The following is a 27,725-nucleotide window of genomic DNA, read 5'->3' on the forward strand; positions in this document are numbered from 1 at the left end:
CTGCTAAGCACTGATTTAGCATTCTACTCCAATTGGTTTCAGACAAACTCTGCGGTAAAGTCAAGAAATTTGGCATCGCAGTCAGATAATAGTCAGAACGCTATTAACATTTATCAGCCTGTAAGCACATGTATCTGCATGCCTGTGCAAATAAGATCCTGTACCAGGCATTTGATGTAGGCTCACATGTTAATTCTGTGAAAGAGCATGCATAGAACATGAGCAATGCCCAGTAGATGAGCTTGGAACTGAATTTTAATTTGCAAACTGTCTGCCATGTCATTTTTGAGTTGGATGCACCATGCATCATGTGTATGGGTTTGCCTATATTTGAATACAAACAAGGTTGAAAAGAAGGTGGTACTGTGTACTATTATGTCCATACCTCAGGGAAAGAAAAAATTAGCAAGCGTATTCATTAAACAGCTCCTTGTTTTGTAGTAAAGCTCCGAATACAGTTCAGTCAAGACACTCACGTGATTGATTTCACCATTTATTCATATACATGAGAACAGGTTTGACTTTGGTGGAATGGATGTTCATGGGGAAGTGCTCCCTGCCTTCACTGCAGTATGCATGACATGAGGCAGGGAGCAACGAGTGAAATCCCCCAACGGGGAGTACAGATAGACAACATGAGGGAGAAGGAGATGGTGGTGGGTTGGCAGCAGCGCAGAACACTAAGGTAATCGAGGATACGTGTGCGTGCATTTGTGCGACTTTATAGCTCCGCCTATCGGGCTAAGCCTATGGGCTAAGAACACGGTGATGGGTGATATGACGTGTGCTGCCCGAGTGCCATGCCTGAACTAGTTTCGCTCATATCATGTGTCTTTTACTCAATTAATCATTTCCATGGTTTCCAGTTTTGAGATTGAAATGATTTTGGTCATCCAAAACTACACCTTCACCTTTCGAGTTTATTTAAGGAACTGATTATTTTGTACTTTATACAGCACTGCGGCATATGACATATTGTAACTTTTTGCTTATTAGCAGATCTAGGGATTGTTCCCCCTTGGAAGACAGGTCCCTACTTTAAGCCTGGCACCTTAATAGACATGTTTTGTAGAACATAACCATTATTCTATTGAAATTGAACAAATGGAAAAAGAAAAGTATGTAAGCTGCCCATGAGAGACAATTTAATCAAAATTATGTTTCAACTGCGTATTTCAATTTCAGCCATACCAAAAATAGATCAATGGGCATCTAGTTGATATGAGTCATGTTATAGGAATGAAAGTGATGAGAACTTATTTGGGGCTTGCTCCCTTTTTACATTAGATTATGTGTTTTTCTTTTTGAATAGGATAGTATTAGAAAAATCTAAATGTCTTGTCTTTCTAAATATGTTAAAAGTAGGCTCTATAACCTGTGGTCTTTAGAACTCTGCAGACTTGAGATGAAGTGTTTTGTTTAGAATGGGGTAGATAATTTGATGTGTCTGGAAGGCAAGAGCATGCAAAGAGGAAACTAAACATGGCACTCCGTTTTTGAAGAATCCGTTTACTGTGTATTTTTTCTATACTTTGAAGGGTATTTTTCAAATCAGCCTAAAGCAAGGCATTCAAGATTTTCCATATTAATCTCTTTTTGAGTAGAACACACTTGTACATTTGCAAGAGTGAATAGTTGAATTGCTCAAATTCAATGGCAGACAGTGAAGTACACCAAGAATGATACAGTATTTAAAGACAGCAAAATAATTACAAATGTTATTCAGATTGACCATACCCCTGGATATTTACAGTACTGTCTTTGTGAGTTTTCATTTATTTAATATATTTCAAGATTTTGTTATGGAAAAAAGCTATACACGCAATACAGTATACACAGTACTGTGTAAAGCCATAGTACCACATCAGTCTAAGCCACAGTGGCTTGTCATAAGAAAATGTTATTTTGGTCTCAGATTACAAGTACGTGGTGGCAGAGAGGCTGACAACACAGATGCTTTATTGTCAGTAGCCATCCCAGCAGCAAGGCTTGGGTAAACTCTGCCTTAGGACTGTAGCCTTCACTAGCGCAAAATGAAGTCTCGGATAAAATGAGACAGAAACTGGTTTAAAATCACGCTAGCTTAGGTACAGCCGTGTAACATTTGTCTCTCTGTATTAGGTGCTTGTAGACAGCAGCATACTGAAAGCACAACTTCCCAAAGTCTCGACCCGTTTTCCAAAATGACAATGTGGAGCTCAAGCTTTTCTCCTCCACCGCTCTCTCCTGTTTGCCTGTCTCTTTGTATGGTCGTCAAAGTCAGGAGGATCTCTTATTCCTGGTGCTCTAGGCCCTCGGTTCATTCATGACCTTTTAGATTAAAGATGAGACAAAAGTTTTTATCTTCAGCTCACATTTTTTGTTGTCTTTTGATTAACTATTCACAATGACATTTGAAGGCTCTTTAAAGTCGGACAGTTTGCAAATGAACAATGATATGCTGATTAGTAAGGTAGACTGGGGTAGTGTACAAAAAACTTTAAAGGGGTCATAGAAAGATTGTATAGGGTATTTCACACTGTTCCTTAAGGTCTCCGAGTAGGGTATGTAACATTGGTTGGGCTTAAAATGGCCTGGGTGCTGTTCTATGTGCCCGAATGCAACCCCGTGAAATAGCCCTAGAATGAGAGGGTTTCTCCCTTTTATGGTATGCTCATGAATATTTAGATGAGCTGCACGTTGATTGGTTGGTTTACAACGAGCGAAGCTGCAGAGCAAAGACGCAACATAGCCAAACATGCATCGTGAGTTGTTGATTTACATGACAACACAGGTTATTTATTCGAATGAAACACAGTCAGGAAAATGAAACAATGTTTTCCCAGTTTCTATGGTCCCTTTAAAGAGAAGATTTTATTAAATGCAATATATATTTCAATTTTTTACTATTGAATGTTTTCTGATATTGAGCTCATTCATTATCCTTGTGGAAAAAATTATATAACCTAGATGAATGAGATGGTGGATTTCATTAAATGTTTAAATGTAAATCATTATAGCAATAAATTCACTTTAAGATACAGTTCAGTAGTTTTGAATGTTAAATCTGGAAACATTCTACTACTAGTTGGGATATGATAATCACTATGTTCCTTCCAGGCAGAATTATCATTGTTTATTAATACATTCAGTTATCATTCACCTATAGTAGGTTTTCACTGAATGGCCTGAAGTCTGTCATACGACACAAACAATGTTCTTATGAATTTAGCCTCCTCTGTTGGTTGTCGTTGTCTTATTTATGCGAATGCAATATAGAAAATACAAGACTATTTTACAGCACTGCATAGCAGAAAGGAAAAAAAATTGTGCTGTCAAACCAGTGCAATATTTGATCGCGATTAATCGCATTAGTTATCTCGCGATTAATCGCAATTAATCGCATCACTTTTATCTATTCTAAATGTCCCTTGATTTCTTTTTGTCCTATACTTTTTTCTCATTTTAATGCTCTTATCAACATTGAAAAGTGGATCGGATTGCTTAGTCTTAGTGCAAATGTATTATTATTTTAATTGAAAACAACATTGCAATTGCCTGGCTTTGACGAGGGGGCAGAGAATTCGCATCAGCTGTGTGCTTGGCCATCAAGTGGTATTTCAGACTTGACGTGCTGCGATGATAGCAGTGTTTCCCTACCATTATATTAGGGGGGCGCCCCGCCCCCCCAACGGCACCCCCCGCCCCCCCTGGAAGGTCAAGTTAATAATAAAAATAAAAATAAATCTTTTCTTTTTATATATATACAGGGGGCCTTTTTTTATTTTATATAGCGCCAGATCACAAAAAAAGTCATTTAAGGTTACCTTTCCTATACAAGAGGATAGCTTACTCTTTTATTAAACAAACTAAATGGCCTTATGTTATTTATCTTATTTACACGACGGCATGTCATTTCTGTCTCTACATGGTTGGGCAACCATGTCTCTACATGGGCACCGCCCCCTGCCGCCGCCCCCCCCCCCCCCCCCCCCCAAATCTGTAAACCTAGGGGAAACACTGGATATCTCAGGTCACAACGACAACACACAGATCACTTTGGTCTTGTCAAGGCTACATAATCATTTGTATTGAAGTATCAGCATTGGATTTATTTTTTTAAGAATGAGAAATTGCTTTCATAATATGCATAAATGCTTAGATGATAAAATAAGATAAGATATACCTTTATTCGTCCCACAATGGGGAAATTCGGGAAAAACTGTCATCACTAGCATCACGGGCACTGTGCCGTATCCTTAATTCAAGGAATCTGTGTGTCACCTACTTCATCACGGGCACTGTGCATTATCTATTTATAGTTCCAGGAATCTGTGTTTCTGTATCTCACCGGCATCTTATTCACCGACTGCATCACTGTGCACTAGTTAAAACAAATGCATGACGTTGAACTAGAGGTCTAATAGTGGGCCTCAATGCAGTGTCTTGTCTGGTGAAAATACCTACCATCATAGAGTAATTACCCTTGGAAAGTTTGAACTGTCAAGTGCACATTACCATCGATGCACTACAATGTGCCTATTCCAATTACTGTAATTGCATACCAACATTGACAATAATATACCAACCAGAGCATGAAACATTTCCTCTGCAGTTCAAATCAACAAGACCTAATGGTATCCATTCTACACTTACTGAAGTGTAAATGTATGACCTCATTCAAGCCAACTATAAACATTTGTGAAGAAGTCGATCAATTACCACACTTGCTATAGTACACACACCCTCAACCCCTTTGTTGTTGACCTTGACTGTATCTTTCTGCTTGACCATGTCAATCCAGCTTTACTTTATCTCCTAGTCTAATAGAGCATTTCTATTCCACTTTAATACATTTTTAAAGGCCATTTGCAGAAATATGCTAATATTCTTATCACTTGAGGAAACATCTGTATTATGTATTCTGTATAAGCACCAAGTATTCTATAAAAAAGATCCTAATGACAATTGGAATTGGAAAATTGAGACATTTGAGACAATCCATTTTGAATTCTAATTGCAAAAGAGTCCTGGGTATGATTGATGAAATGTGAGAAAGCTTGAAACTAGTGTTGAACGGTAAAGTAGTAAAGTAAATGTAATTAAGCAACGGCTTTCTCTTAACAGCAAGAAGGATAAACGGGTAAGGCGAACCTGCTCGAGGATATAATTTGTCTTTATGAAATAATATAAAAAGGCTGTAATGAGGATCTCCCATGTTGTCCCAAGTGACAGGAACATGGTGCAGAAAAACTATGGATATGAAGTATAGGTTGCAGCTGGGTGTTTTGTCAAAGTTGCTTTGCTCATTGGTATGCAGAAAGTGATAAACAACATGTGAGGTGCAGTGTGCATTTATTAAATTAATGGCCTGCAGAAAAATGGAAACTGTTGGTCTGCTCCATATATTTGAGCTCATTTGTAACTCAAAGGGAACAAGATGCAAGGGTCCACTGTCAGAATACTGTACTTGTAAGGCAATTTGTCATCTTTTAATTAGATAACAAACTGCATGATGAATTAGGGTTTATGAACAGACATACTGTAGGTGCATTGATTTTATGTTGTTGAAGGATAAGACAAAAATTATGAAATGGGCAGGATAAATTATATATGGACAACATACATTAAGTACAATCTGCCAATCTTGTCCTCGAGGCTGAAGTGGTTGTCATAGTGCTGCAGCACGGATCATGGGATGGGTTGCTACAAAGGAAGAGTGACATAGACAAAGGACACATTCATTACGGCCTCTCCTCAGTACTCTTCGATGTTGACATTGAGGATTTACTGAATGCTTCTGAAGTAAAAAAAAGAATATGTTGTGGAGGATTGTCCCAGGGACCCAAAACCATGAGCACACACACGCCCGCCACCCAAACACACACACAATCTCTTTCCAGCAATCCCTAAGCTGTAAGCATATTATGTGGGAAAAAAACTGCACAGCATGTGAGCCAAGATCCTTTTCCCAAACCCGCATTGAAGATGCTCTTCATGCTTAGAAAACCCTATTTTAAGCTCCGTGTGTTAGGCTGTTTTCCTTTGAGAACAAGCTCCGGGAACAATATCTCTCCTGACACTGAGTCGCTCTCTCAAAATGCCATGTCTCATAACATAGCACAGGTAGGTCTACATCTCTAACTGGTTTCTCTGGGGGAAAATGTAAAAAAGAGAGAAGGAGAAATAAATTGTACACTGAAAACAGTGAATACATTACACTTGTTGCTAAAATTAAAACTGGAATAATGAGTACAGTGGGATAAAACTATGGGGGTTGTTGCATTTGCAGGCAGAACTTAAGTATCTCTGTGAGAATAATTCCTGGTGCCATGATATGAACGCATAATCAGATCTGCTGTCTGCAAGAATAAAATAAATAAAAATCACGTAATGATTGTACCACAAATCATTAAACACAGGTCTAATAGCATCCCTCATTAACTTAACAGAAGTAACTGTTGTTTTATATCTCAATGCACCAATATGAATTGCTCAATATTTTAAAAGACGGGGAAAGTAAAGGGTGGTGTCCACTGGCACTTGTGAGCCATTCATTTTCAATGGGAATCCCATGTTGGTTAAATACCTTTTATGTTGTTGAAGCTATGGCACAAGTACATGCATTAGCATTTGAAACCCACTCACACAGTCTCTAATATGTGAATACAGAGAAAAGTGCAGAAAGCTTGGCTACTGGGTTTAAAGGGCTCACATTGATGACACCTTGCCAGAACCTTTTACTAAATGAAGCCTGGGACCAGTTTGATCTTTCAAAAAGCTCCCTGGATTTGACACTGATGGCCCTGTCAGGCGCTCGTGAATCGGGTGTTTGCTGAAACCTGGGCCATTAATGACTGTTGTCTCTAGATAGTAATCCTCCATAGCAGCTGGTGTGACAACGCATGAATCCCTTGCTCCTCACCAAAATCCCTCAAAGTGATTTGCCATTAACCTTGTGATGGTGACAGACTTTCCTCAGCTCACAGTGCAAAGCTGGAGCAATTTCTCCTGCTCAGTCTTTGATGGGAAAGTAATGGTCAGGATTTCTATGTAATCTGTCACTGTACAAGAACAATTGCAAGATCCTAAGAATCTATAACTTTGAAATTGGTTGAGGACATTTGCGACCCCGGCAACCTGTGCCAGTAGCTCATAAAGAGTTGGATATGGTTCACAATGTTATTATGATGGTATATAGGTTTATAACTTTTTTGTGACCTTAAGGATAAAGGTTTGTTGGCTGAGAGACAGGCAAGGGACACAAAGAGGTATTGCAGTTGCTTAAACTAAAACAAAGGGATCCAAATATAAAAATAAGAACAGAAAATAAATGCTAAAAGAAAAATGGTATACCAGGAATTCAAGTAAAATAATAATAACACAGCTAAATCAATGAGCAATTGGCTGTTAGAGAGTTCCTCTGAAGGTCAACCTAACTAAGTCAAGTGATATGAATAGTCTGACCTTTGCAGCTCCAGGGGAATCAATAGGAAATTCAATTGGTAGTGACTGTCTGAGCTCAAAATCAAATTATGTCAAAAGCAAGTAGCTAAAGATTACTAATCAACCTGTTGAATGGAGGCTAACTGCTAGGCTTTACTGTTTACTACTTTGGGAGCATATCTTAGAATATTCAACAAAAATGCATATTATTGTATTGTTGGCTAAGCTTGAGGTAACTCTTTAATAAATGTTTTAAAAGCCAACTGATGGATGTTATTTGCTAATTTATTTATTGCTAAACCGCAAGTTCTAGTCTTCAAGGACAGGGCATACAAATAATTAAAGTCTGAAAAGTTTATTTTCAGTCCAAAAAGGATGAATGGAAATAAAGCAACTGTGAACTGTCTATGTTTCTCAACTAAAGATATATAGTTAGCGAATTAGTAGCTAAATGTTAGCTAACTCAGCTAAGACTTTTTTAGCTTCTTTAACAACCGTATACTACAATCGTTAGCTAACATATTGTGGCAACATTATTGCCAGAAGCCAGTTTTTAGGGGAAAGAGGAGTTTTCCTTCTTTTTTCTTTTTTTTTTACAATCCATGAACCAATAGCCCTTAACTACATCGAAGTGTGTCATTTTTAGAGGAGTAGTGAAGTTGACAGTGCAAAGGAAAGATTGCAGAGACTCTTGTACTGTAGGTTTATTGACAATCTAGAAAATATACAACAAGTCAAAGCCTAAAAGACATAAATGACTACAACATATTTCTAAGATCAATAAGTGGTTTTAAGGTCACTTGGAGGTGAACTTTATTACAACTGCATCAATAGATCACATTAACTGTATCAATTGGATTTTGTTATTTTTCATGACAGAATCTCCTCTTCTGAGTTGTATTTTTTCATTTTGATGATTTATTTGGAAATACATTACAAAAAATATATCTAAGTTAACATGTGCATGTTCTCCACTATGTTCCGGGAAGGATCATTTTAGCATCAGCTTCAGATGAGAACATGTACAATGACTTTTGGGGGGCGCTACTCTTTTGTCATCAGTAATGTCAGATGCAAAATGCCATCTCTTTTAATGTTCTGTTAAATAAAAAATCTGTCTCCATGAGAGGAAAGTGTCGCTACCGATCTCAAGTTTCCCTGTCTGCTGTCCTTAAAATGTCCTTAATGTGTTCCAATGTTGCTGTTGGAAATATCGGCCATGAAGTAAGCCCATGTGGTTATAGGGAGCTTGAGAATTCCCACAATAATTTCTGTGGTATTCAGGAAACACAACACAGTTAAACACAATCAAAGTAATTCCAGCTCCCTACCACATACCCTTGTCGTATAGATGGAATGAATTAGGAATTTGAGAGAGAATAACAAACAAAAAATCAGGTATTCCTGAGAACGAATAGATTTGGTCACAAGTCCAATCCCTGTTTGCCTTCTATTTTCTCCTGACGGGACACTTGAAAGTGCTAAAGAAGAGATGTACTTCATGTCTTGCCACACCAGAGAAAGGAATTCAAGCAAAAACCTTCAAAATACCAGTCGCACAAGATACCCCACTGGAATTCATTGCTGTACTTACAGTGAGATTACGAACAGGACTTCTTGCAAGGTTACACAAACTTTTACAACAGGGTTTCCCGCAGCACTTTGCAGCTAAGGCGGCCGCCTAAGCAACACACACCTGTCGCCTAAACTACGTCAGATTCCAAACCGTGACCATTGCCAGTCCCCCCCCCCCCGACAAACCCCACCCTACCACCTTAACTAACATTTTCTGCGGGAAACCCTGTACACGATTGTATTTGTTTAACAATTTACAAGAAATTGTTACAAGATAAACAATGAAAGCCAACAACAAACAACTGACTTTTTCGAGGAAGGTGGAAAGGCAAAAAAGTTAACCATCTGTTAAAGGCAAGCCATTGACATTGTGAAATCTCTACAAATGCTGTCAGTTAACAATGATAACTGAGTCACCTTGATATTCAGTACGCAATCCATATTAACCAATTGTGTGGCCTAGTCCCTTTTCAATCACCCTGTATATCCCATTTCTTCACCCCTCAATGACTCTTTCAGGAATATGAGCCAGACCTGACAGCCTCTGGGGAGGGGTAGATGATGTGCCAAGTACAGGCAAGGGGATAATTAACTCGGATTTCCAATTAGGACAAAGCAATCCATTGAGAATACATTGAGAGACTGGATAAATACTCAACCATCAGGAACAGGGGCTGGAGACAGGACAGGAAAATAGCTTTATAACAGTAAAGAATATACAAAGGCAATGATAAATATGGTATATAGTGGGATATTTTTTGAGCAAGTGGGATATTTTGCTGGCAATTCGAAGGCCATGGATCATAATGTGCATCAGTGAATTTACAAAACTTTTACTGTATCTGTTCAAATTGTCATCAATATCACAACATGATGACAACATTTTACAGTCCCATTAACCGACAATAACATTTTCCTTTTGTGCTGGCACAAGGGTGTTCTGCTCATTAGCAAGTTATTTTTTTAACACAATCTGTATATGTGCACGACCAAAGGAGCTGTTCTTTCCTTTACTAATCAGCGTGCATTCTTTGAAAGTGAGAACTCAAGGCCTCCATCTCCATGGTCATAAAGGCTCCTCAGTGGTGTCCTATTAACAAGTTGTGCTAGCTACAGACTGTCCATAATAAGCAGATGACTCGAGTTTGAGCATTGATTCATTGTTGCAAGGTATATTTTTAATGCTTCCTTATGCATAGCAATGCATGTTAGGACATATGACATGGATATCCTTCTGATACAATCAATTTTAAGAATTGACAGATGGGGTAAAAGACCAATACATTTGTGTTCAACAAAAACATCAAGCTTCCTGTGGTTTGGACTATTTTAGACCATTTTATTATTTTGTCATTGTAACAAGGTGATAGGAGACAAACAAGGGTATAACAGCACAGGAGGAGAAAGTACTAAGTAGGATCCAACCCCCTATTGAGTGACATGCGTGCTTGACATGCAGCGATTGTTTTATCCCTTATGTCTTTCTAAAGACAATGCACATTGCATTTGAATTACTAGTTAGAACAATAACGTTTTTGTATACCATGTTTAATATAAATATAATAACCAACATTACTTTTCATGTTACATGATACAACTGGACTACTGTGTCAGTCTATTTTTAAATAGTAGTGTAATATCATTGAAGTCAGTTGCCCTTGTCCCACTGCGGATCAGATTTTCCTCACATTAATACTCAACCTCCAGGCTCAAGTAAGAGCGCTCAGCTGTGGTAAATCTCTAGGTCTCATCCAGTACTTTAAAAAGTAACACAAATGTGTTATAGGCCTACTGTACATTAAAAGCCCCACTAATTGGACTTATATCAGCATTTAGACAACTGAAGCTTCGCATTCTGGATATAAAGCTTGATGTTTACTTCAATGTCAAACACGTCTGTGTAGGGTCCGCGGACACCGCAGAGCCAGGCTGCATTGTCTACGTGCACCAGGGATGGGTGTCTATCCCACCCATCCCTTCAATGCCACTCACGCCAGAACACATAAACACTAGGTAGACACGAGGTAGGTAGACAGACAGTAGCACATTCAATCATTGCATTCGGTCCGAAATCCGAATGCTGTCCACTCATTAGTGCCGGTCCGACCTTAATGATTGGTTGTTTATTACAGTCTTGCAACACCCACAGATATCTGGTTTATTTAAATTAACTTACAAACATTTAGATGTATTTGTTGCTATTAGGATGTGAAGTTTATTTCAGCAAATATGACAAAGTGCCTCTCAAAAGCATTGCCTACCCTGCCTCTAACATGGTCATAATACAAAATAATGTGAACTTGTGACAGCAGTGTGAAACTAGGTTTAGTTACAACTGTTGGTAGGCAGTGAATGTTAGTGCAGGTACAGTGGCTGTTGGCAGCTCGCAAGATCCATTTCTCCATTGCTTTTCTGCTGGACGAGGTTATATTTATTACTAATGAGATACATTGCTCCATTGCTTAGTGAAGCAAAAGTGTTTATTTATTTACATTTATGTCTTGCAAAGCTCATCCAAACAATTTCACACGTGACACTGCATGTGCATGTAGTCAAATTGTTCATTTAACAATGTCCAACATTATTTGAATTTAAATAATTGTTGAACGAAATTCTTATGTATGATATGTGCCTAGTCTAAATAAAGCTATTACCTACAATTCAACATTAATCACTGAATCTCCAGTAAGCTCATTAATGAGAGTACATCAAACTTCACACAGTTGTTGTATTTTTGTGATTTCCACTGAGGCAGGAAGTCAATACGTTGACACTGACTCCTTAGAGGAAGGTAGAGAAAGAGGGTCAGAGATAGCACAGTGGAACATGAAAACAAGAGAGACAGAGAAAATAGGTTCAAACTTACAGCCTGGGGGGGGGGGGGGGGGGGGGTGTCAGGCGACAGTCTGTCACTGTCTGCTCTTCCACCTATTAGTTGACAGTGCAGAGCAGCCTTTCTCATTCAAAGTGTGTTATTCCCTACTTTGGAAACGGAAACCATCTCATTCTTAAGCGCTAAACGCACAGCCGGCATTTGACATGGAGGGTAAAGCACAGCAGATGTGAGCAATGTTGAGGGAAAGAGTGGCACAACAGAGGAATTTCAGTGCCTCTCTGAAGATGTCTACCAAGCACTTGACACTATGAAACATGGAGCTTTTTATGAGGTAAAAAGTAAGAGAGGGGCTAATACATGTTCATGTTTATTTATGTTCATACATTTAAGTCAGTTCATTAACTAGTTTCCTGTTTATTGGTCATATATTATATGACTTGACACAATAAACATAATTTTATGGTAAAGAGTGAGCTCTTAGGAAAAATGCTACATGTCTTCTCCTTAAGTCCACTAAGAAGCGCTCCATGCTTTTCACACTTATTGTCCATCTCAAGGAGCCACTCATGAGAAGTGACATGTTCCTATCCACACTTAATCAAGTGACCATGGTTTCCATTCTCCCATTGACAGCTATTTATCTTCACCTCCATTGCTTGCCAGCCAACATTTATGGCTGCCATTTTTTACGTGACTAGGTCAGAATATTGCATCCACCTTCCAACCTGATATTAATTAAGGGTAGGGGGTATGCTGACTTCAAGCCCGTCTTCAGTTTCCTTTCATCAAGATTCCACATGAGTAAAATCATGCTATGGCAAACCATACTGAAGCAAGCTATTTACCAGCCTGTCACCATCGCAAATGGGTGTGGACATCTACTGTATATAGGTCAGTGAGTGACTGTAGGAGTTCCCATGGTGATGAAGTGATGTAAATCTAGTCACTGCCCAGTTTGTGACTATTGAACTGCCAACCAGCACAGTCCCCAGTGGCTGTAGCCCTGAAAGGCAAGTAGCCCCTCCATAAATTCCTTTAACTAAGCTATATTTAGCAATTAATTCAAATACTAATATGCATTGTCATACTAATACGAATGTATATTAATGGGCATGGATGTTAGAGCTCCGAGACATCTGCATTGTCTGGGAGCAGCTACAATTGGTGTTTATTGCCATAATGCCAGACAACTCAGTGGGGTTTTGACACTTTCCAGCAATACTTAATAATAATAGTCTAGCCCACACACACACTACTGTCATGCTTGTCTGTGTGTAGAAATGCCAATCAAAGCTTATAAAATGGATGAAGGACCTTATAGCTATATACCTTCTAATGCAACTCAACTAATAGAGCATGAAGAAATTAAAGATGTGGTACTTTAACAATGCAAGATGAGGTCAATATATTCCAGAAACATATACCTAAGATCACACCTGAAAAGCCAACATAAATCATAATAAAGGAACCAACATTTGATTACTCCTACTCTGGGCTTGTTACTTACAGTGAAATAGGTGTGACATTTTCTTCAAAGCCCTGTGGAATAATGTTGAGTTGAAGAAGTGGTGATTTAAAAGTCTGATTAATTTATATGATATGACATATCCCTAGTAAAGGCAGAGGTAAAATCACTAGTTGATCCTTGTCTAATTAGTCGTGAACATTTCAGTAAGACACTTCTGGTGTTTACATTTGACTGTGGCTGGGAGACATCAAATTGACCGACTTTTAGTGGAAACCACATTCCCTTCTCTAACATAGTGCACTCCAACCCCCCACCAGGGCATTCTAATGAAGATATTTTGGGAAAGCGTTTGACGCTGTAAATCTTATTATGCAAATATAATTGATTGGGGGGACATTTAAATCACCGGGGGGTCTCTGAGGTCAAGCACACAGACTAATTCAATGTGAATATACATGATGGTGATGATGTGGGCACTTTTTAGCCTCCTGTGGGGCTGCTAGTCATTGTCAGATCTTCGTCTTTGGGACAACATGACAGTATTCTTAAGGACAGCTGCCCACAGCAAAACAAATATGTACCCCTGCTCCCATAAGGGTCAATGCAATCAATGCTCCTCTGTGAATTGGCTGTCGCATAAAATATAGGGGTGAAACACTTACTCAAATGAATAGAGTGGAGTAGCTCAGATCAGGCTCAAAAGGATTTCTCCCTCCACAGGGACTAGAGGATCAGCAAACATGGACTTTTCACATTTGGTGAGAGACCACTCTGGGAATATCAAAGCAGCCCCAACCATTGGGAATTTCGGTAACTAGATGTACTTCCTCCTCCAAGCTAGTTTGAGTGACACTGACACTGACCCAATAAGAACCCAGCTTGGTGGTGATGATCACATGAACTTGTGTACACTACCAAAATAGACACTCGGCTGGAGCACAGGGTGTGGGCCACCATATGTACATGCTGAGATAAAACGGAAGAAGTAAAGGTACCCCTGTAGATAAAAGTGCATTGGAGCTGAGTATCAGCCGCTGTGCTTCCAGATTTATCCATTATTGGTCGGACACTCTCCCAGTGTGTCTGATTCCTTTGATGAATTTGAACTGGGTTGAGGAGGAAACTGGCTCAAAGAAATCTTTCCAAATCCCTGGAAGCAGTGACATATGTCTACCTGTTTGGTGTGGTGCCACAACACTTGCGGACCTAGTTCTAGCTTCTGTGTCCTGCTAGTTTACTCATCTGTTTCCATGATGAGTAAGCATTCCTTAAAGCTAATCATGCAACCCTCAAAAACAATTAGCAGCATTGACATAGCCTCCTACATATCTTACTTGCACTCATTGACCACTGATTTAAAGCACTGCTCTCAAGCCATTGTTTTTTGTACTACTCTGTGATCCTACTGCTATAATATCAACCTACTTTGCTGTTGTCTGGTGGCAAATTAAACAGGAAACTACTGTAGGATAGCTGAGGGGAAGATCAATATTGTACAAATATCTGGTCAAGTAAGATGTTAATCCTATGGTGTCAGTAGGAAAGAAAGTCCTCTATACTTTGGGGTCAGTGTTGTGTGAGGTGGTGGGGCTTTAATAATAATCTTGACATTTTGCATTTGTCACAAAGCCAGCAGTTGTTTGTGTTTCTCCTGAAGTCCTTTGATGCACCATTCTCCTTGTGTCAAAGACACCACAATGGCACGTTTGAGCTGAGCCCCCAGCTGAAATTTTTATATTACTCCTTTTTATGTAGGAAATTGTATCTAATGTAGCTGCTTGTCAGCAGCAATTTTGGTGAGGCTCTGCTGTGGGTGATGAATGATGAGTCGAAAAATGGTGGTGACTGTCAATCATTGTCTTGTCAACAAGTGATAGGTTGACTATTGCATTCAGTCAGCTCTGTAGTTTATTTATAATACATTTATGGGAAACTGACAATTTATGAAAATAATGAAATTGTAAGCATTTAACTGAGTGCATTACACTAACCTGCTGAGAGAGTGAAAAAGAGAGAGGGGGGAGAAAAATTGTATTGTGTGACTAAGCTGCTGCTATATTGGTCTTGTGTCACTTTCATATACTATTTAACACCCATGGTTCGAGCTAACTGCTTTCTTAGAAACATATGTATTTCCTGTTGATAAATACATTTTAAAGATCCATTCTAAAATGTCAAATGAAGACTTTGGTAGTTGTGCAGTGAAGGTTGTAGGTCACGCAAAATGTGTGCTCTACTTGACAGTGAAAGTTCACTTCAAGTTGGTTGCATGGGCATGATTCACATTTAAGATGCAGTTTTAGTGTTTTGTCCAATAGCTCAATTAAATAAGATGTGGTTGCCATGGGAAATATATGGTCTACTTTAGGGGGTATGCATTGTACACATGATCTATACATTTATTTTAATTTTTATAAATGGTATCTATGACGTCTGCCATTGATGACCTTGTTGTTACTTTGATGTGTTTTACTGTGTCTACATGTTCTGTGCTGCACAACAAATGGCCTCTCTGACGAAGTTTTCTACTACTACTAATTGAACTGGAATTGTCACATTGTAATGTGTTAACTGACATGATTCTATGCATATTCATGTTTTTTACTTCCTACCAGGTATACTCTATACAACAACAACAAAAATCATAAAAAAAAAAAAAAATGTCTAGACTTTTATCAAAGGAATCCTTGTTGATTTCAAAAGATAGCAACATGACTGATAAGTTCTAATCCAAACGACATTATCAAAAGTAATTACTCGGTTTCTCCAAGCACCTCTGGTAATGGCTTATTGTAGCCAACTGTTACACATAGAAATCACCCACAGTGCACAATTCTCATTTGCAGCAATCCACAGGAAGAGTTTGTATCTTCAGGGTATTCCTTCCCTAATAGCAAAGGCTCATGTATAACTGGAATACAGGAATTTATTATTTCCAGTGGTGTGTTTGGAGCAGGCTTGTAACTCGAGGACCGAAGTTCAAGAATTAAGGGGTTGTTGTTCATAATCATGAAAAAAAACAGGGCAACATGCAGAGTCTAACCCCCTATCTCGACTCTTGGCTCGATGGAAATCGTTGAGTTGTTGGCTTACTGTGTTTTGTGCTGAAAGAAATAGGTTATATATTGTAGGCTAGTTATAGGTCGATTAGATCATTGAGGGCCTGTATTCAACAATAAACATACCTTTTGCTGTCACAAGGTTGCAGTGCTGTAGCAATGAATTATACCTGTTTATATCCCATGTCTTGTAAGATGCTGAGGGTAAGCAAATGGAAAGAGTTCTCTTTAGCCTCTGTGAAGTCTTGCTTCACCTTATCGGTCCAGCAGTGCATTATTCCCCCTCAGTCCCAAATGAAACATGACAGAAGTGAAACAAAGTTGCCTTAAGGCTTTGTACATACGTAAAAGGCATTTACGTAGAAAGGCAGCTCAACACAGTCCCAAGAACACACAATCATCGCTAATCCGTTTGGGTTGAAAGTAATGTTTTATTATTAGTCTTATCCATTTAGGTAATGGGATTCACTTTGCTACAGTATGCTACCAAGCTCTACAGTATTCAGCATCTCATGTCAGCTCAAGTTGGGGTTGTAGGATTAATGGAAGTTGTATAAGACATTACACAACCTTTTAGTCACTTAGAGACATTAACCATTTGGAATCTGGGACACCACTTATATGACTCGAGGATTTTGATAAACAACCTGCAATAAAAATAATTTTAAAATGATGACGAACAGAGTGCACAAATGAATTGTTTATTTTCAAATAATGTATTACGCAGTTTAGTGTCACTATAACATAATTTTATTTCAATTTAGTTAAGATCTACTTTTTTAAGCACAGACCACATGACATTGGTAATTTGATAATCATCTAAAGTAATTGTGTTTTGTTTACAGTTGCAATAAAATTTTATGTAAAGTTTTGGGTTCAGTCGATTAATACATTCAATACTAATATTTTTTTATAGCATTTAATATTTGATTAAGATTGATCTAGTCTTTTGCAGCATAGTGGACATTCACATAGTGCCTGACACTGTCCCTTTAAGGATCTGCTCATCGTCAAGGACAGGCGGAAGATAAGGACTGACTGCAGAGTAGTAGTCAATGCCCAGGACAGGTGACACAGAAGACCCTTTGTCTAAATCTCGGCTGATAAGAAAGGATTGACAAGGTCATGCACACCGGAGACATTCACTAACTCCCAAAAGTGACCAGATGTGGGACAGCTTGTATCTTTACCATGTCAAGTTCCAAGTTAACACATTTCTTACAGTTGAATGCATTTTTTTAATTTTCATTGGCTGCCTAAAAGATCTTCTGTAGCATTGTCAGTTTACACAGCATAAATCCAGTTGTTGTTTTGTGATGAGCACAAAACCAAGTGTGAATAACATTTTGGTCAACCACTAAAAGTAAATCAACTTCAGTATGCTGGGAAGATTTTATTCAAATTCGAATTTTCCATTAGTAAGAAAACCTTATGATACAAAATGTTCCTATCCTCATTAAGCTGTAAGTGAAATCATGTCTTAATACATTTTCTTATTTGTATTAAACACAGTTTGAATCGTCTGCTAATATTAATATTCAGACCAAAAGAATTGCATCAATTTCCAGCTTCCAATTTAAGAAAAATAAATGCAGTTCTACTTCTGTGCTTTAGAGTTACACAACAGGCATACATTACCCTTCCTTAAAGCTTAAGTCATGCAAGTCACACAAGCGGGGTTTAAGAGAATGAATTACAATCACTGCAGGTGAGGATATGCCGCAATCCAAGATTGTGGATGCTGATAGGAAGACAGTGGTTAACCAGGATACTGTGCATGCAGGTAAGGAGATGTACACCCCTTGTGATGTCATTACAGCTCTATCATGAGGTCCCCAGGTGACCTTCAGAGCTAAAAAATAATTAACATATTATCAAAAGACAAACTGTGTTGAATGTATTTCAGGTTGGATTTAAATTCAACAAAGTGATACTTTAGCTCACAATGCAGACAATCAATTTGTCATGGAGAGCATCTCTAGGTTTTCAATAGTAACTAATGTAGACTTCTGCAAAGACATTTGTGAGCATTTATGGGAACAGATGAAAATCCAAGGTCTTCTGGAGCTATAAAATATTGTAGACAGTTTCATACTGACTTTGGTTAACTTCTAAGCAACTTCTACATTCCATAGACATTGCTCTAACTAACTTATCCTTTCTGGTGCCTTAACAAATCGAGCTAATTAAGAGTTAAATCCACTGCCGTTAAACTGCCCAAAGACCAAACAATCTGTGTGTGAAATCTCCTCAAACACTTGGGGATGCACATCACAAGAGCAACTCCAACCAAATAACGTTATTGGAAAAAGGATTAAGGTCTGTATGTTCGGATCCAGTTGTCTGTTGATCTAGTTCTGCACAAAATCATCCCCAGTAACCTCAATAGTCTCTGGAACAAATTTAGTTCAACATAAAAGGATTTCACATTTGTAATTGTACCCCTATTGCAAAGATTATAAGATTACCGGCACATTAGAATGCATCACTAATCCAGTGAGTCAAATCGGAACATTAAACTATATCTCTAAAAAAAAATCATCGAGAGCTTGAGTTATACAATCAAATGACATTGCCTAATGCACAAACCTCGGTGTTGTATTAATAGCATGGACATTTTCAAAGTGTGAGTATGTGTAATAGCTTAATCTGGTGACACAAATTTAATTTACCTTTAAATGTAGGACGTGCATGTTTTTGTGCCACATTGGCAGTCTAACAGTCTGCTGCAGTCTACATAGCTCTATACACTGCAGCTCTCTGAGATTCTCTGTGCTCCCAGGGAAACAGTGCTTGCCTGCCAAATTGACATTCACTGGAGTATGCCCCCTCCTGTCATTTTGTCAACACCGTCACTGTGTGGAGCTCAGCCAAGCAAGTCCTCTGACAGACAGGCAAATGGGGAGGTGGACTTCAGCAACATAACACCCTCTCACCATCCTCTCTCTGCCCAGTGGAGGGGTCCAGTGCACACACATAAGCACTTGTGCATGCGTGCACACAGACACCCATGGTGAAGGCCATGTTCTCTTGCTGTGGGCCTCTTGTTCCCTTCGACATCAATAACCATATGGGGGGCATGACGAAGACTATGCACAAGATGCCATCACCAAAGCATGAATCGCCTGAATGAACTATCAGCACAGATTTTTTAATAGTTGGTTCTATGGTATCAAGGATCATGTATCAAGGCTGACTAATGTAAATGACTAAATGTACATGTAAATGTAAATCAAGGTCATGTATCAAATCACTCCATTTGCTTTACATAAATACTTTTCATTGGCTGTCTGAGTCAGGTGGCTGAGCGGTTAGGGAATTGGGCTAGTAAGCCGAAGGTTGCTTGTTCGATTCCCGGCCGTGCAAAAATGACGGTGTGTCATTGGTCAAGGCACTTCAACCTACTTGCCTCGGGGGGAATGTCCCTGTACTTACTGTAAGTCGCTCTGGATAAGAGCGTCTGCTAAATATAAATGTAAAATGTAAATACTGAACAACCCTAAAGGTAATCAAAAGGTCACCATGGATACATTGTCCCCTCACTGGTGGACCATCAAGGCCAGTCCCTTGCATAATCATGCACCAGTGATTATGCCATTTGCGTTTTCCTCCCATAATGCAACCCTCAGTTTGCGTTGATGATAAAAAAGCAATGGTCTCTGATGTACCAGTGAACACAGGCTGTCCCCGGGCACGCGAGCATAATCAAATAGAAAACATGAGTGCTTATGAGATAAACTCCCTGCATGGCATCATAGAACGGTTTATCCATTTCATTTGCCAGGTAGTGCTTGCAAAACACTCCCCTCTCCAAACACACAGGTGGTTGCACTTATCAGAGTCAGGTGTCATGGCAAAACACTGTGAGAAAAGGGCGATAGGGGACTCAAATGGAACCAGCACTTGTCAGCCAAGATGGATCCTGACACCAGAATATGCTCAGGAAGAGATTAGATAAAAATAACTGAATCCATCCCGGCATTGTAGTGAGGTGTGCAGGTGGCTGATAAAGGATTCAGATTTATGTATCTTGAGCAGAGAAAAGAACAGATATTGCATTTCTTTTTTTTGGGGGGGGGGGTAAAAAAAACTGGCATAGGTGTGTGTGGGGAATGGGGTAAAAATGGACGGGATTAATAAACGTCAAGAAAAGACAGATGAGCTATCTTGCAAATTCTAAATGCAACTCCAGAATTATTGGGGGGTGGAGTTTTTACTGTTTTAAATGTATTAGTCCTTCAAGACTAAGAGTTTGTTACCCACCCATTGTAAACCATCCTTTGTATACTATCCCTTGTGCCAGACATACAGTATAAATATATAAATGCAGTCCATTACATACATTTTATGATGAAGCCCCTCTTCTTAATCAGGTTCTGGGCAGGGGACACGCTCTCCAATATTTTGGAAGAATATCAGCTATGTTTCGATGGGAACATAGAGAGCTGACCAGGAAACCAAGTGAGATTAAAAACATACAGTGGTTTTACAGCCAAATGGATAAGACAGAAACAGTACACATCAAAGATAAATAGATGATTGATTCGTGCATTATTAGAAGAGAAGATAACAATTATGATGAAGTCACATATTAGCATGAAATTTACTGACGTTCCGGTAAAAACAATCCAATTCCAACATTCCGATTAAGAGGACAAATGTATATTGGCAAAAAAAGTTAACTGTTTAAAATAACTTTAAGTCAAATAAAGTCCAGTTTACTCATGCAAACTGAAAAAGTTTGTGCAACTGTTCTTGGATGGAATGAGCCAAACCCGAACACAACCTAACACCTAATCTTAACCCAACAAGTGTAATACCTAATCCTATCTCTGACCCTAACCACCGTGGTGTAATACCTAATTATGACTAATGCCAACTGACTTGATTGGATTTGCTTTTAAACTTGTAGGCCTGTATTATTTATGATCTTGCTCTTTGCTCATGCCCAAGCCAATCTCGCTACACCCTCTGATCTCACTAATCAGTTGTGAATAATGCCTCTGAGCACTTTGGTTTCTTCCATAGGGTCCCAATTATGAGCCATTAGTCAGCCAAAAGAGAAAGACGGAGCAGAAAAACAGATGCAGTGGAGAGTATGTACACAGCATGATATAGTACTAGATAACAGGAAACAATAAAACTGGATAGTATGTTATTCTTAGCTAGGTGTGTTGCATGACATTTAAACCTTACATATAATAATCATACAATCGCCATTTTATCTAACTGTGTAAGATAATGTAACTGATACAATGCTGATATAAAGTGTGCAACATGCATTCCGATACCACCTTGCCCTTCAATTGTAGATTCACTCGAATGACATTTGGTGTCACTTTGGCTGTCGAAAAGTGCATGTGCACCCCCTGGGCCTTGAAGTGACACTGATAGGTTGATTGATGTGAGAATAAAAACAACTAATGACCTGCCTATGTAGTCGAACACCCCCCTAGTCCTTCCATGCAATCGAGATGTACCGTGCTGTATTCTGACTGACAAAGCCATGTAGTGCACTCCTGAGAGAGTCAAGGTTGTTTGAAGTCTTCCACAAAGCACAAAAGGTGATGGATCGTTATCCAAGTCTCCTAGTCATCAGCTGAGACAGCAATGTCATGAGACTCAAATTTCAAAGATAAAAACAATGCAAAGAAAGTCTTTCATTATCTTGTAGGTCCTGCAGAAATTGTGTAGCTTTACATTCTACAAGAAAGTTAATGCATGCGCTACTTAGTACTTTTAGCTGTCCCATATGTGTACCGATTCCCTTGAGTTGTCAGTTAACTTGGAACCAATGCAATTGTTGGGATAACCTACAAATAGTAAATAATAGCAGCTTTATTCTTTATAGCCTGCCTGCTTCATCTGCTGATTATATCATGGTTTGTTTGTTATGTGCTATCATATTGTACTGTACAGCTTTACTTTGTCACAGTAAGAAACCCACTGTGATGTATTTAGTAGGTCTGCTATTAAGTACCATTTAGTTTCAGTCTACACAGTCGTTCAAATTCATCACCACTAATTTCTTCTTCGTTCTTGCACACATAGTCGGCATTGGAAAAACAATGTATCAGGTTTTATTATCGTAATATATCCAGTCACATCGGAGTAAAACAATAACCCGGCTATTCCTTTATTGAGCCCGTCATTGAAAACCCATCAGTCTCTTGTTAACATAGATAACTACTAGACTTCTGCCGATCAAAATAGCAACAGCTGAAACTAAATGTATAATCTGACAATCCAGAAGCATGTTCAGAAGTACTAAACAGAGGTTTGTGGGTTGGGTAAGATATAATGGTTGCCTAGTCAAATATTTTTGGGGAAATTATGCAGTTAGGATAAAAATGTAAGATATTAGACAAACGTTTTGGCAAGTCTAGTTTGTTTAAGTTGGGTCACATAAAGTCAGGCAAATTGATATTGGAAATAAAATTCCTGTGAAAATGCCTAATATTAAATTCTACAAAGGTTTGGTACCGATAGTCTGTACTGTAATTCTAATTGAAATCTGCAGTATTCTCTTCAAGAGGGGTCTCAAAATACAATTGCTCATGCACTATTGCTATCACTTCAAGAAAAACCTCACTGCATATAGACTACTCTTTTTTCCTTCATTTTCGCTATTGCTTTCTTATTACCCAAATACAAAACCTGCAACTTCATTTATTTTACCCAACCCCATTACAACGTTACTACACTTTGCAGCAGGGAGACAATCCAAACTTATAATGTGTATTGATCTTTGTTTGTCCCTTCAGCCAAAATATCTGCTCAGCAGTTCAGCATAGTTCTCATCCATATTTCAACTATGAGTGAAGCAAGAAAGCCTTGGCAAGGGTTTGCTCACATTAAGGAAATGTATTTGACACATAAACTTTGTGTTTTCAAGAGGGTGAAAAGCAACCTGTCGTATACATCACGTTTGATCAAAACATTTTTAGAGCTTTCAAATGTTTTTGAGGTGAAGTTCTGCAAATGTGAATCCCATATGGCCTTCAATACAAAAATACAGCTATTGTTTCCCCAGTACAGGTTATGGTGGCCGTTTAATTACTATCTCATTTGTAGGAGCGCTAACCAAGGTTCTGTTTATTGCACCCCAATTCATTACTGTCATGTGGCCAATGTGGTTGTGGTGACATGGCAAATATAGTGTGTCCTTCATTTCAATTATCACTCACACTCAGCTTGCTCTAAGGACATTACCATCCTACACAAATGTCATTTTCTTTTAGCTCAGGGCACAAACCTTACCCCGAAAAGTTAAATTCATAATATTGTGTGTGCGTTCAGAAGACTCTTTATGACAGCTTGAAAAATCTGTCTGTCTAAATGGCACATGAAAATGCTCTCTGGCTTCCATAGACAATATTTTGACACACAAACTAAGTAAAAACTAAGAGTGATACATTTAAATAATATGGGTACTATTTTAAAACAATCCAAAGATATTCCAAACCAGCATTCCAACAGGATTATTTAATGAAAATTGACTCAAATTACGAATTATATAGAAACTGTCACTGTTTAATTTGTCAAAACCAACATTTGGAAACTGTTTCCTTTCGATGCAAAGCATGTGGTTGTTAAAACAACAACGTCAATCCAACGTGACTCACAGAATAGCTCACATTATAAATCAACTGGCATTTAATTAAGATAATGATAGACCCTTCACTCTGTAATCACGTAGAGACAACTGAACTACCTGGCATAGCAGCCAAGTAGGTTCTTCAGAGAGACAAAGCACAAGTAAGAACAGCATTCAACACTTCAGTAAGCAATATCCGAAATGGCTGCCTTATATCACAAAGGTGATAAACATTCGTCTAGGATGAAACTGGTTTCTGTGGTCAATAACCCTGCCAACCATGTACAGTCCTTCAGTGCATATATATATATATATATTAGGGCTATAACCATCAACCCATTTAGGCCTAATTTCCTGTCGCCCCACACTTGACCCTCTAGTCAATCTGCACTTTCTCCCTCCGTCAAACATTGTTTGAACTACAAGGATTTGACCGCAGACTCTTTTCGATTAACACCCATCCAGAGATTTCAACTGGAATGCAAAACAACATTCTATCATGTGCTGCTTGAAGGCACGTTCAATTCAAAATCCTCCTGAGTTTGAACCATTTTCCTGCTAGTCTTGATGTATTGATTAAATTAATCAAGAGGCCCTTGAAACCAAGAATTGATCGGAAGTAAGTGATTATCTTTAGCAGGTTTTCGGAGAAGCGAGAGTAAGCACTTTGTGGCAGACAAGACAACAGATTGGTTGAACTGGACAACGGTTGTCATGAATGTGCTTGCAGGCTAATTAAAGTGATGTGATCCAGGAAGCAAACACACACTGCAGGCAATACATACCTGATTAGTTATTAACAATGTTCTACAGTATTTCATGTTTATCTTCCATTTAAATTTGTCTTCAATAAAAAAAGTTCTTTCTAACTATTAAGAGTTGAGGCTTGTTCTTGTAAAGCCAAATGAGAATCCTATTTGATCACTTTAATTGGAGGTTTTGACTCCTTCAGCTGAAGATATTGTTATGCATAGCTACAAGGTCATCATGCACTGATTACAAAAGCCTATTCAATTCTCCATAATACAGATAATCTAGCTGGATAACACTGTGTATTTTGAGCTAATACAGCTAGTGGTCTAGCTTGCTGTTATTTACCAGTCATAAACTGCTTTCCTATTACAGTCTGATCATATGCAAAGTTCAAAGACACATTTCATATTATGTGCAATATGTTAGTATTTACAGGCAGATGTGCATGGAGTGAGCAATGCAACCTTCTGTCAGCATAATATTTAGCATCCAAGGAACTTCAGTTTTTAGTTGTAGACCGGCAAGTGAATATTTGATGTTGTTCTGGACATTCCCCTGGACATCACCATTTACTAAGACACAGTAGTTGCCAAGGTAGGAGGCATCAAATAGTCAGTGTAGAAAATGCAAGAAATCCAATCAAAGAGAATGTTATTGGAGTAGACCTGACTAAAGAGTCTACAGTAGATGTATAAAGCCACACACGGTCTACAATTGACATCAACCTAACCCAGAACTGGATAGAGACACTCACACTCTGTGTAATATCATGCAAAAGAGCTGTGCAAGGTCATTGTTTGGGGTTGGCGGAGATCATAAATATATTTGGTTCGTAATCAATGGGTTCTAAGCTTGACACCAGCCGAGTGCAACCCTTTTTTGTAGTAACGTAAATATAACCTGAACCATAACCACAGGAGTAGAATGTCTAAGCTGCCATCTTTGGAAATTGGGCACATTTGTTAGCTGGAAGTGTGGCTAAAGAGACTTTGATATTCCAAGAGATTGACTACAGTACATGCACTTATAGTTTCAGAATAGCCATGGGTTCTTCCTAATTTAGAGTGTGCTAGTTTTGAAATGCAACACATCAATATAGTCATTGAAAGTAATGAAATATAATTATTTAACCTAACATTCCCAAATAAATATTAGAATACAAATAATAATAATAATGTACACTTTGAATTCTAAGCAGAAAATCTTTACAATGTGAGTCTTTTTGTAATTAAGCTCAAATCAAAGCTATAAGCAGAAAAATGAGCCAGTGATCATAATACTTCACATTTGCAGTACACTGTAATCTTTGTATTTAAATTAACTGTCCTATCTTACAGCAACAGTCCAAGCCAAGTGGATCTAGATTGAAATAAATGTGCAAATTGGCTTCTCTCATGCAGCACTTGTGGACTAATTTCACTAAACCTTAAACAAATGAGTTTGGTTGGAGCAATCAGGCTCACTATAGCCTCCCTCAAAAACAATGCTGTTTTTCTGCTCATATTTGCATGATAAAAGTTGGTAAATCAGCATTCACACCTACATTAACACCAAAAGTTTAAATACAAATACAAAAACTAAAACTGTATGTATAAATAGAAACTCCCGGGTACTCCCTCGTCACCATGCACTGAATTACATAATGGTGATCACTGCAGGGATTGTTCAGATGTTTTATTTGAGTCTACACATTTCAAAGCACAAAAATATTTTAATTGATCATTCAAATATCGAGTTTGGAGGTCTCCACGAAACCAAGCCAAAATGATCCATAAGGTAAATGAGAGATGAATTGACAGAGTAAATCTAGTATTGCATGGTATGTGGGATATGTGTATGTTACAGTCACCACCATGGATTTCCTCTCACAAAAACTCGTATTATGGTGGTAGTGTTAGACACTGGTGGAAAAGGAGCTTGATTTCATCAATGGTTTAATTAATCATCAAAAACTCCCTCCCTCTCCATGTTCCATCCTCTCTCTATTCTTCAAGATATTCCACCATATCTGATTATCCCTCTCTGCATTATTCAGCACACACTTTCTCTCTAAAAACGTGGCAAACACTAACACCATAGGTCCTTAAACCGGTTCTCCTGACTTAAACTTGCTTGCTTCCAGTAGGATGCAAGACCTGCTACCAACTCCCTGCAAGCAACGTCTCCACAATTCAGGCGTTTCGAGCGGTGAAATAGACAACAAAAACGAGTATTTCAAGCCACGGCAGGAGAGTATAGTTCAACAGATAAGTATTTCTGTACCCCTCACTCTACAGACTCTTTTCGGCATGCTTAGCTCATAAACGCCTCATGCCAGAAACAAAGCTAGTAAACCTATTTGGCAGGACTGACCGGAGCTCAAGTAGCATCTAAGATTAGCCATTGTGCGTATTCATCCCTCTTCTTTTCAGAACCACAAAGGATAAAGTAAAATAAAAGCCATGATTCCCGACTTACCTAGTGTTGAGACTCAAGGCTGGACATAGAAGCAGGAGGTAAATCGCTTGGATGAATTTCATAGCTTTGTCTGGCACTCACACTCCGTTTCTCTCTCCCCTTCAATTTGCTTTCTTTTCACCCTTTCGTTGTCTCGCTCCCTCTATCTTTCTTGCTGCTCGTTCACTGGCTAGCTGGCAGGATTGGTAGCACAGTCAGTGCGCATACACGCAGACATACAAACGTAGAGATGCAGACAGATGCAACACTGTGGTTCTGTGCGAGGGAGGATCTCTAGCTTTAAATAACACACAGGGATACAGACAGACTTATTAATTGGAAAGACCGGGAGGGGCAAAATCAGAGGTAGACGGGAGAGGGATTTGGAGATGGCACTGTGATGTCAGCATCCAATTCAGCCACTGGTGGTGAGAGGCTTTCTTTCCCATTATCCTGTGACGAATTCCCTTGGCGATGCACCTCCACAATCATATCAATCAGAACCTATTATTATCAGTACTCCAATGGACAATGGGAACAATTATCGGAGCATGTGGACTAAAGACAAACAAATAC

The 27,725-nt window shown here is 38.7% G+C and overlaps 1 protein-coding gene across 1 annotated transcript in view; it reads right to left on the minus strand.

Moving 5' to 3' along the window:
• Positions 1-27,232, minus strand: part of luzp2 (leucine zipper protein 2) — a 68,787-nt gene extending 41,555 nt beyond the window's left edge. Inside the window, exon 1 of the mRNA XM_067249530.1 lies at positions 27,171-27,232. Coding sequence (XP_067105631.1) covers positions 27,171-27,232 — 62 coding nt within the window. The remainder of the gene's footprint in view (positions 1-27,170) is intronic.
• Between the last annotated feature and the right edge of the window lie 493 nt (positions 27,233-27,725).

Source organism: Osmerus mordax, chromosome 13 (assembly GCF_038355195.1).
Source record: "Osmerus mordax isolate fOsmMor3 chromosome 13, fOsmMor3.pri, whole genome shotgun sequence".
Lineage (NCBI taxonomy): Eukaryota > Metazoa > Chordata > Actinopteri > Osmeriformes > Osmeridae > Osmerus > Osmerus mordax.